This window comes from Myotis myotis, unplaced genomic scaffold, assembly GCF_014108235.1.
Source record: "Myotis myotis isolate mMyoMyo1 unplaced genomic scaffold, mMyoMyo1.p scaffold_m19_p_1, whole genome shotgun sequence".
Taxonomy (NCBI): domain Eukaryota; kingdom Metazoa; phylum Chordata; class Mammalia; order Chiroptera; family Vespertilionidae; genus Myotis; species Myotis myotis.
In genome coordinates this window covers 173607444-173619515 of record NW_023416313.1, presented here as the reverse complement: position 1 = coordinate 173619515, position 12072 = coordinate 173607444, and the positions used below count along the sequence as shown (strand labels likewise).

At 41.9% G+C, this 12072-nt stretch overlaps 1 protein-coding gene across 4 annotated transcripts in view; it reads right to left on the bottom strand.

Annotated features, from left to right (window-relative positions):
* The window catches only part of LOC118652695 (myocardial zonula adherens protein), a 90233-nt gene that overhangs the window by 18552 nt on the left and 59609 nt on the right, over positions 1–12072 (bottom strand). For 3 of the 4 annotated variants that reach the window (XM_036302793.1, XM_036302769.1, XM_036302809.1), the window contains one exon: positions 1440–1523. The exons of the other annotated variant lie outside the window; for it this stretch is intronic. In XM_036302793.1, the coding sequence (XP_036158686.1) occupies positions 1440–1523 (84 nt within the window). The remainder of the gene's footprint in view (positions 1–1439; positions 1524–12072) is intronic. 4 annotated transcript variants of the gene reach the window in all.

Here is a 12072-nt window from a genome sequence, read left to right as displayed (position 1 = left end):
TGGGTATTCTCTCAATAAAGAAGAATAACGCTAACAAGTTACAGGTTAACAAGTGCTCAGTACCTGCCAGGCACTCTCTATGCATCTTGCTGCACAGTCTCTCTCTCTCTCTCTCTCTCTCTCTCTCTCTCTCTCTCTCTCTCTCTCTCTCTCTCTCTCTCACACACACACACACACACACACACACACACACACACACAGATGCAGTTAACATTCGCATTTTATAAGAAACTTTCCCCAGCATCCCCCAGCTAATAGGAAGCAGAAGTCTGATCCCACGCAACGTCAATGTTATACAAAGGATATAGAAAGTAATTAACAGTGCCCAGTGAGTACGAGGTGCTTAATAAATGCCTCTTCTTTCCTGGCCCCTTACTTCATCCTCCCCTGGGCTGTCCCGGGGGAAGGACTATAATGAAGAGTCAGACCAGGCGAGATTGATGGAGGTTCAGAAGGAAGAGGCTCAATGCCAAGCTCTTAATACATACTCTTCAGAGCAAATAAATTTTGGCTTCTCCTCCAGTTAATACCTAAGCCCTCAATTTTTTTTCCAACTCCATAATTTCCTTCTCTGGAACCTATACAACATCCCAAAATGACTTTCAAAAAGCCAGAAAGTCAGGAATACTAAATAGCTTTAAAGTTGCAGGTGAAATGAAGTCACCGCTAAAACGTGGTGACTTGGTTTCCTAGAAGAACACTGGATTGAGAGCCCATCTCTCCACCCGGCCCTGGCGTTACTGAGCTGAGTGATCCTGGGCAAAGCACCTGCCTTCCCTGTCTCTCCTCTTTAAAAACTGGTTAAGCCCTAGCTGGTTTGGCTCAGTGGATAGAGCATCAGCCTGCGGACTGAAGGGCCCCGGGTTCGATTCTGGTCAAGGGCACATGCCTGGGTTGCGGGCTTAATCCCCAATAGGGGGTGTGCAGGAGGCGGCCCACCAATGATTCTCTCTCATCATTGATGTTTCTCTCTCTCTCTCTCCCTATCCCTTCCTCTCTGAAATCAATAAAAAGATGGTTTTTTAAAAAAATAAACGTTGGTGAATACAAAGATAACAATCCTGCTCTTGCCTTGCTTAGAGCTGCTGAGAGAATTGTGTGAGGAATGTATGCGAAAATACTTCGCAAATTATGAAGCACTATACAAGCGTGGGCGATGATCAGTATTATTCCAAAGCTTACCAGGCTTCCTAAGGACATTCTTGAACAAGAAAAATTAGAGCCTAAATCAGAGGTGAGCGGCAGGCGGGGCTGAGGAGAGCCAGGTGGCAAAGAAAAACTAGCTGTCAGAGCTCATGTTCAGCGCTGGCAGTTAACCTTCAATCCGTTTTATAAGGCCTGGAAGTAGCCATATTTTTAATTAAGTGTCGATGGTAGGCTCAGCAACATAAAATGTAATGGCAGGGAAGACACACCAGCTTACAGAAACAGCGTCTTACCTCTCCTTCTAAGAAAGATATCTTTTCTAAAAGCTGCAATATTAAGAGCTGCTTCTGTTGCACCTTTTTCTTTAATGATTCAATCTGGAAAGAAAACAAATTAAAGATTGTTAGTCAAAATTACAGAATTGTACAGGTTAATCCACTGGAAGAGATGCCTTTGGTTTTCATTTAAACAAGACCTATCCATTGGTTCTGTGTGTTCCATGGAACGGTATGAACATGAGAAGCTCCGTGAAAAGGGAATTCTGTGCCCAGGTAAGCCTGGGACATCAGACATGATTTTGGAGTCGCATGTCATTAGGTGTGTGTAACCTAACCTAGTCACACTGATTTTGCCGTGTAACCCTTATTACCATCCCACAGAAGATGCTTTGGGAAATGCAGATACGACGCTACATAAAATAACTCTTCAGTTTAAATATATGAGGTTCCCAGCATGTCAAACACGCAGCTCTGTTATTCCTGTCAGTGCTTCCTATTTGCTCAATCAGGTGTCAAAAATTTTGGTCTGGGGAAAGGGCAACTGTCACTCAAACTGCTAATGAAGCTCAGAGGACTGGGGGCTCCTGTGGCCTGGGGTGAGCGGGGAAGGCTCCCTAAAGAGACGGGCTTGAGCTGGGCTTTCGCCTTTGCTTTTTGATACATATATTCTCTCTTGGACTCCTCTTTGCTCTTCTTTCACATATCATGTCTCCATAGACAAACCACAGATGCCCTAAAGCATGAGCCAGGGTACTGTTACCAGGTTGTGACTCAGAAACTAGTGGGAATAGCGTGCAGGTTCATTCAGTAACTCATGATTTTGAAGAATGCACTAATTTTCAAACAATCTTGTATATTGAATTTGAACATTTGCAAAATTGTTTTTAAAGTCCCTCTCAATGCAAATGACACCATTCCTATAAAAAGTACAAAAATATAATTGCATCTACCCTTTGACTCAACAATTCGATTTCTTTCTTTTTTTTGTTAATCCTCACTGAGGATATTTTTTCCATTGATTTTTAGAGAGAGTGGGAGAGAGGGAAGGAGGGAGGGAGTGAGGGGTGAGGGAGAGGGAGAGGGAGAGAGGGAGAGAGGGAGAGAGGGAGAGAGGGAGAGAGGGAGAGAGAGAGAGAGAGAAACATCGATGTGAGAGAAACACATGGATTGGTTGCCTCCCACACACACCCAAACAGGGGCCTGGGATCAAACTTGCAACCCAGGTATGTGCCCTCGACCAGAATTGAACCTGTGACCCTTCCGTGTGTGGTCCAACACTCTAACCACAGAACACACCAGCCAGGGCAGCAATTCCATTTCTAAAAATAGATTTTGAAGACATATTGGCCAAAAAATGAAATGACTTAAACAGGATTTTGTTTTTTTTTAGAAAACAAAACTCTATCAATAAGTGGCTGGTTAAATAAACCATGGTGCATCTTAGCACCGGATGTCTATCTAACCTTCAAGAAAAATGAAGATCTCTAAAACATTGATCTGGTGTTATTATAAGGAATACATGGTCCGCTAGCATTGGTGTAAAATAGGTGAGGATATATGAATGCATACATATTTGCAAAAAGACATACTGCAAAGATAAAAACAAATAGTTGCCGTAGGGAAGGGGAGAAAATTAGATAGAGGACACAGAAGAAAGACTTTTCTGATAAAACTATATTACATAGGTTTAATTTTGAAAGCATATTTTACAGGCTCAAAAAATAAAACTAAACCAAAATGGACAAAATAAGTGAACCCTAAAACCTGAAAACAAACTGAAATAAAGGAACTTAACTGTATATTAAATTGGTGAAAATAATTAATTCAAGCATTTAAACAAGATAATTTGACTATATTTTTTAGTGAAATGTATTCTAAAGATAAACAGAATTGCAAAACAATCTCTCATTCACTAGGGAAATTGTTAGTAGTAATATCTGTATTGTTATTTTTAAATTAATATATTATTAAACATCCTATATAATAAAGAGCTATATAATAAAGAGCTAATATGCTAGTTAGACTGAACAACAGAATGATTGTCCAGACAACCTTCCAGACGAAGTCGGGGCTGCGAGAGCCAAGCCTCTTGCATCGGGCTGCCAGTATTTTATATTTGGAATCAAGACTTTTAGTGTAAGAGAAAGAAATACAAGTATGAAATCAAAGAAGTAAAAAGAGTTTTATTAAATTTGAAATAAAAATATCAGTAGGAACACATAATCTTTTATTTTCTTTTGTTAAATATGCATTTCCTAACTTTTTCCATGGAGAAAACTTAGGAACAATAACAATAAACACATAATATATGCAGATTCTGGTCTTTAAATACCATTCCTCACCAAAAAGACACAGGACATCTTGAAGGAATGGCCCTCTTCACGGGGCAAAAATATATTAAATGAACCCAAACACCTTGTTATGCTTGAAAACAAGGACATGAAAGGTTTCCCCTGGGCCAAGGTTGGGACAATTTGAGCATCAAAAAGAATAATGAATGGAATTGAATGGAATATATATATATATTTTTTTTTTTAAGAGAAAGATGCAAATTGACCATACCTTCATGACACCCACCAGCCAATCAGGAGTGAGTATGCAAATTAACCCAACAAAGATGGGTTAATTGGTGTACACAGGCGCCAAGGAGCATTCCGTACTGCCCAAGCCGCTCCGGACCTCTGGGCAGCGTGGGAAGGTGGAAAGGCGGCTCCAGGCCGGAGTGAAGGTGGTGCCAGCAGCCAGGGGAAGGAAGGCCCATTCTTGCACAAAATCTTCAGGCATTGGGCCTCTACTGTGTGTATGTGTGTGTATATATATTATGATTCTTCAGAAACAAAACAGCAACTACTCATTGGACACCATTGGAAGTGAAAGGGCACACACCCTTATTTACAAACTTGGCAATTTAGAGGAATGAATAAAGCATTTATCCTGCCTTTCTTATACAAACTGCATTTTGAGATGACTAAAAAGTCCTAGTCTATGAGGGGAAAAGTTGTACTTTTCAGAAGAATTCCAGTTAATAAATGGGTTAAAAATAATAAATTAAAAAAAAACAACAAAAAACAGAAAAAGAATAAATGAGAAAATCACCATTGTGTAAACCCCATGAAACAACTGACTCGAGCAACCACCATGAACAGATGAAAGTGTGAGGGGCAAAGCTGACGAGGAACTTTACAACTGCTTCAGGCTATCACCATCTGAATCCATGATCAACCTTGGCATCATTAAAAGTGGGACAACCACACACTGCGTGTTCTAAAATGATGCAAAATGAATCACAGAGCACCACTGTGAAGTATTCTTGCCTCCCCTCACACACAAGAAGTTGAAACTGAATCTAGGAGAGCTTCTAGAGCAAATAAGGAAAGAAAAAGACAAATCCAGAATGTGGGAACCTTTATAGGACAACCAACTCCATGTCCCTGGTGGGGGTGAAACTGGCGGGGGGGGGGGGGGGGTAAAAGGAGGGCACCAGGCTATAGATTAAAACACTTTAGAAACATAACAACCAAATGTAATGGACCTTCTCTGTGTGCTGATTGGAACAAAGCATCAGTAAAAGACATTTTAAAGATATTTCAAAAAATATTATCACAGATTGGTTTATTCAATGATACCCAGGAATTGTCATTAATTTTGTTAAGTGTGACGATGGTATTATGATAATAAAAGAAAAAGTCCACATGTTTTAGAGATGCATGGTGAAGTATATAAGAAACATATGCAGAATGTCTGGGATTTGCTTTAAAATAATTACATGAAGGGGGGGAGGAAAAGAAGAGACAAATAAAGCAAATACAGCCACATTTTACTATTTGTTGAATCTGGGTAGTGAGTCTAGAGAACTTCATTGATTATTCTCTGTCCTAAGTGCATTTGACATTTTCATTATAAAATATTTTAAATTCCACCCAGTGTCAAAAAATATAAACCTCCAACATGAAAGCAAACCTTACAAAATAGAATATACGAAACACACTTAAGAAAAATGTTCAGTGTTGATCATAACTAAAGAACTTAAGAATTTCAAACAGTAATGAGGTACCCTGGAATACCTATTAAATTTGCTCCAAACTACTGACTAAAGAAATCAGTGTTGGAAGGGGTGGGAGGGACAGCTCCTCTCATGTGTTGCAGGTGGCATTGTAAATTAGAATGACCCTTTGGGCAATTTAGCAATAAATATTAAGAGCCATAAAGCTGTTCGTACCCTTTGACCCACTAATCCCACTCCTGGGAATTTATCCTAAGGATATAACTCAGATGTAGGAAAAAAAGTTATAAATACAAAGATGTTCTTGCTCCTATTACTTATAATAGAGAAAATGGAAATAACCTTAATGTCCAGCACTAACGGAACGGGTAATAAATTACGGGATATCAACTGGACGGAATATATTACACCAACACGAAAAACAAATATATTGCAAAATGGGAACGTGTTTATCAAAAGCCCAGAGGGGGAGAAAAACAAAAGTTTGCAACGACGAAAGTAAAAGCTGGAAGAGAAGTTAGATAAACTAAATGAGTCTGGGGTTGGGGTAGGATTATGGGCAAAACAAAAAAGTTATGTTGTTTACATTTCCTTCAACATTGGTAGGAAAAATTTTCAAAAAATCATCCTTATAATAGTGTTCCTTTTTCATTCCTTCCTTTAGAGTTTAAGGTTTTTAAAAGTTGACTTTTTAAATCTTAAATGATAGGTAAAATGGGTCCTGAAATGAACTAAAATGTTCCAAGAAGGCCAGAGGTGATATGTCATCAAATAACATAAAATAACATAGAGAGTAACTTCACACACACACACACACACACACACACACACACACACACACATGTTTCACTGTCTCTGAAGTAATCAGAGGGGTTTGTGAGTCAAGAGAAGCAAGAGGTGCGGTAAGGGCACCCTAATGATCAGCTCATGGGAGCATTTTCATTTAAAAAAGGAAATGAACACAAGGCAAGATGCCGTCTGCAGAGAGCTGAGGGGAGAATTCTGAGCATTCCAAGGGGAGAGAGGGTTGGTTCTAAAGAGGCCCCTGGTTCTTGGGAGAAAGGACAGGCTGGGGGAGGATTGGGGTGCTCAAGCTTCTGCCCCGGCTCATAAGCGATGTGCCCTTGTGCTGAAAGAGAGCTGTGCGTGCCCATGTCCTTTCAGCCTTGAGTGTTTCTTACAGAAGCATCTTGTGCAGTATCTTCGGTGACCAGGGTCTGCTTGTTCAGATTAGGAAAGAAGGGCAGTAAGACTGGCAGGCAGGGCGTGGCTGGCCCCTTCTGCCCTACGGGTGCCAACTGTGAATCCCTGCTTAGTCTGCCCTGGAGCCTGGCCCTTGGAGCACATCCCAGGCCCTCTCCCACGTGAGAAGGTAACGCTTCTAAAATAAGCTGACTTGCATGCTTCTGGGTCTGGTAACATAACAACTGACTTTCAAATATGGCTCTTTAGCCACATCGGCTAAATCACACCTTTGTGTGGAAAACGGTGTTATTTTTGACTGCCCACTGCAAAGAGCTTTGAAATATTGTCTCACAAAGCACCTAGGTACCATAAACACTCAAAACATTAGCTACAACTACCGCATTACTGCAATTTCTCCCTCTTAGACTGTAAGCTCCTTGAGAGTAAAGACCTTGGTCACCTTTACATTCTCAGACAATGAATGAATGAATGAATGAATGAATGAATGAATGAATGAATCCATCCACCTATCTCTGAACAATCCATCCCTAGACTTCTGGGGAGGAACTGTCTGGAACAGGCTCGTGGAGAACTTGATGAACCCAGGTGAGCATGTTCCCAAAAGAACCCCGCAAAATCAGGGGCCGCTCAAAATCCAGGGCGCCTTGCAGCTTGTAAGTGAAATCCATGTGGTACTTTTGCCCTCACTTTTTGACGTGCTTAAGCTTACAAATTTGACCTTCAACAGGCTTATGTGCCCTCGTGGAGAAGCATTTAGGTCCACCTGTCACAAGGTGGCGGTAAATAACCCAAGTTACCAGGCTCTAATCAGGGCATCGGGAAATGAGACACGAGAAGCACTCACCTTCCAGACCTCGCCTACTTTATACCAGAAGGTAATCTTGTTGCAATAGTTACATTGAAATATACAGTTGTAGACCCCCTTATAGAAAAAAGGAAAGAAACCCATCTGGGTAGAATCTGGAACCTTTTAACAGATGTTAATAGAATCTTTTCTAATTTTTGTCTTCATGAGCATGTTTTTTGGTAGCTCAACCTGAATATATGTCTTGCTGCCTAATTGCTCAGGCAGGATATTAGTTCTCTGAGACTATAGGCCAGTTTGATATTTAAGGAGGAGAGGAGGTCTTCAAATTTCTCAGGACTGATAACGGCTTTTCTTCACATCGGTCGCCATTGAGTGGCCTGCATGGACGATCTGAGTTAAGCAGCCCCTCTTATCCACAGCCACACCCTGGAATCGCCCGGGCGGAGCTTTTACAGAAAAACCAACTTCTAGGCTCTACCCTCAGATGCTGAATATCACTCTCCTCCTTAAAAACCCACGCAAGCATCTAATATTCAAACTTCCTGGCAGGGCATCAAGCCCTCTGCTGTGGTCCCACTATTTCTCCCCAGTTTCGTTTCTTGCCTGTCCTGTCTCACAATGAATCCTACAGAAAAGCCACTCCATCCTCAACACTCCATGGACACAGAATGGTCCTACCTCCGTCCCTCTGCATGGCCTGGTGCCACACTCCCTCCCCTTCCCCACTAGGAAACCTCCCTCTCTCGTGAAGAACTCAACAGTCACCTCTCACCTGTCTTCCCAAGTCCCTCAGGATGGCCTTGTGTCCCCTCTTCTGTTCTCCCTCAGCCCTCCCAGCAAACCCTTTAGGACAGGGGTGGGCAACCCCTGGCACGCGTGCCAAACATGGCACGCCAGTAACTTTTGCTGGCATGCAAAACCCTCTCTTATAATTTTCCATTTACAATTTTTTTCTTACTATCGACTTTTTTATTTTTCAGATAAATTCAGTGTAGGTGCATCTTAGATAAATAAATAATTTTACATAACAAGTTACCTTAAAGACCATAGACATGGATTGACGAGAGAGGGGAAGAGCAATTTCTATGCCTCTGGCTTAACTCTCCCTGCCTTCCTAGATCCGACCAGTGTTTTGGTTTCATCCACATACGCTTGTGAATCTTTGTTCTCAGTGATGAATTTTGTTAAGTCTCGTAATAGGAGTAGCCTGCCGGATGAAAGTAGCAGCTCGTGCATCTCTCTGAAGGTCACGAAATATAAACCTGATGTAAAATCTCTGTCATCGGTGATGCAGCAGCAAAAGTCCCACTGATAATATCAAACGGAGTCATAAAGTTTTCTGTCGGACTATCAGTGTACATGTATACATTAAAAATAAATGTATTTTTCATCATCATATACTGTGTTTTTGTCGCTCGAATGAATTTTATTATTTCTTCAAGGTTCTTCCCATACGTACACCTTAAGAGATATCAAGTAGGCGTAACATGTTCTCAAAAAATTAGGGTTGGCACGCAGAAGAATTTTGAGTCAGAGATTTTGCTGGTTTGGGCACGCACTCACAAAAAGGTTGCCCACCCCTGCTTTAGGACAATCACTGCCATTTACCATCCTTTACTCACATCTTGCCCTTGCAAGAGACAGCAAACCCACCTGGCACAAATGTCCAGTGTATCAATTATCTCATAGGAAAGAGCAGTTCTCTGAGGAGATGAAATCACCCTTATCAATCCACACGTCTTTATAAACTGCTTTGGAAATAGATTGCTAGTGAAAGGATTCCTCCTAATTTGTTTCGAAAAGAGCTTATGTGTCAACCAGATCGAAATGAAACTGTACAAACATTGAGTGAAGCCCTGTTATGTATGGATCCATACAACCCTGGAGGTTGCAAGGCTTCTCAGCTTCCTGGAGGTTTTTTCCATTAGTGACAGATGCGAAGGACACAGGTTGTTTTGTGTTAGGACGACAGAACGTGATGCAGGCCTGTAATTAGAACTGTGAGAATGGCACCCAACTGTGCAAGACTCGTGAAACATAACTCAATATTGAGGTGGGGGATGTGGACAGAAATGAAGAAATATAAGAAAGAGCAGCAGCAAATAAGTATTAAATGCTAGATAGCACTTGATATGGTTTTTAAAGAAACTGTGCCTGGGATACTTTCTCTTACCAGCTGGTGACTGATAATAGGCGCGTACCTGGAAAATGCCTTACATGAAACAGGAAACACACTGAATGGAGTCCGGTACTAGGAGTTACGTGATTTTCTGTTGTTTGTTTGTTTACTAATAAGTTTATGATATTGTTTATTTTCTTTGAAATTTGTTTTATTTCGTTTTCATTCTAATTTTTAAAAAAATATTTATTGACTTTATTGAGGTGATATTGGTTAATAAAATTATATAGGTTCCAGGTGTACAATTCTACAACGTATCATCTGTATATTGTATTGTGTACTCACCACCCCAAGTCATCTCCTATCACCACTTATGCTCCCTTTACCCTCTTCTGCTGTTTTCATTCTAATTTTTAGGAAAAGCCCACAGGTGCTTTTATTCGAAACCGGGGTATGAGGGCGGTGTGTGGTGGTAGGAAGTTCCCAGCCTCCATAAGCAACACTCCTGCCTTTTCACTCCTTCCCCTGGACCCTCACTTAGACACACTTCCTGCTTTAAACCGCGCTGATAAAGAAACAAATCCTTTTCCCACTGCTAGACAGATCAAAGAAGAAAGGCCAACCGAAGCTTCTCATCAGAATGAGATCATCAGGGTTCTGAATTCTAGGTCAAAGTAAAGCAATAGGACACTTTATGGTGAGTCCCTGTAGACTTTGCACAGGACATTATAAGCTGTGAGATGACTTGAAAATTTCACAAGAAAATAACTCGAGGATCCCCATTACTGTTTCAAAATGCCTAGAGGTCCAGTGAACCAGGGAACTGAACGGGGCAGGGACGGGACGGGACTGGCAGGAACCTTCCAGAGCTCACTCAGGCTTCAGCGCCTTCTCCCTGAGCTTCCTCTGGTCCTGACAGGGCCTCGTTTTCAACTCAAACCCCTTGTGATCTGTCAAAGGGTTGTCTCCATTTCCCTCAACAAAACAGGAAGCACGCAGGACTCTCCTGCACCCTCCATGAAAAATGGGGATAACCCGCATTTTACACTCTTTCTCCTGAAAAGGTATGTGTGTTTTTAAATTTTTCCTACAGTTCCTCTTAATTCTATTTTACAAGTCTTATGACATTGTCATTTCACAGTAATGCGTTTTAAAGTGCATCCTCCTCCATAAAAACGACCGCAGTAAGAATTTTAAAAATAATAAAGTTACCCTCTTTCCCTGAGAAATAATAATAAAGCAGAGAGAAATACGGCACCACCGGAATCCGGCCTGCACTAATGCAGCCTGAAAGGACAGTTTTAAAAGGACAAGGAAAATGGTACATTATCTCATTTTGGGGAGAGTGAAGGAAATGAATTAAGGCCACAACAAAATGAAACTGAAAAATTGCTAAATGAAGCTCTGAGTGGGGAAAATGAAAAATCAATGAAGGGACGGAGGGAAAAAGGTACATTTTTCATCTTCATGAGCTTGATTGGGTTTGCAGAAATTCATTTTCAATTAATGTGTCTTGTGGCATTCAGCCAGGCTGGATATGAACAGGGCACATATTTTAATCAATTTTTTTCTATTAAGTTTGAAGTTATATATAATAATAGTACTATACCATTCAAAAGGATCAGTTGAAACTGGCTTCCGAGGTAAAATAATCTGGTTTGGTTTGATTTCTATCTTATATTAACGATAACTCAACTTCTCTTGGAGAAGAGCAACCCTAGTCTCCTGGCGCCGAAACGTGACTGGGCTGTATACACACCCGGGAAGGATGAGTAAACTGGCCCTGCCACCTGCACGCATTCACGGGGAAGGAAGGAAGAGGGGTGCACTGGGTCCCAGGGCTCTTGCTGGGCTAGCTCATTATTCTCGGAAACAACCCGAAGAGCAGTCATCCCCAAAGAGGAGGAAACTGAGGTTCCTAGAGTCGCATCATCGCTCGTCCCTCAACAGTCCCTGTGATCACCTCTGCGGTGGACCCAGTGTCAGGTGCTGAGCGAGGAAGACTTGTCTCCACCTTCACAGAGAAAACATCCCAGTGAGGAAGGCAGGCAGTAAATGGAGAAAGAAATGCAAAAGTGAGTGCAATAAAGCGAGCAGGCAGAGGGATGTTTGGTATCCCCCCGAATATGGAATGTACCTGCCGGCTGCGGATGGGGAGAGGAAAAGGTTCAGACCACAGGGCTAACGGCCCGCTCACCCCAGCTTGCCGGGACTTTCCAGGCTTTAGCACTGGAATTCTCACGTGTCAGGAACTTCTTGGTCGCAGGCCAATCAGCACAGTGGTCACCATGGAGCTTGAAGCTGGGAGGCCTGAGATCCAAACCCACATCCTCTGAAGCCAAGGCCCTTTCATTCGCACCACACTGATGTCCAGAGGTTTGCCTCCATCCTCTCTGGGTGACAACCTATCGCTGTGATGCTGCCCAGAAAGGAGGCAAAGCTGGGAAGAAATTCTGGGGCCCTAAGTCTTGAAGGCTGTTCTTTCTCTTCTGTGACTTTCGAGGAGGAAGGT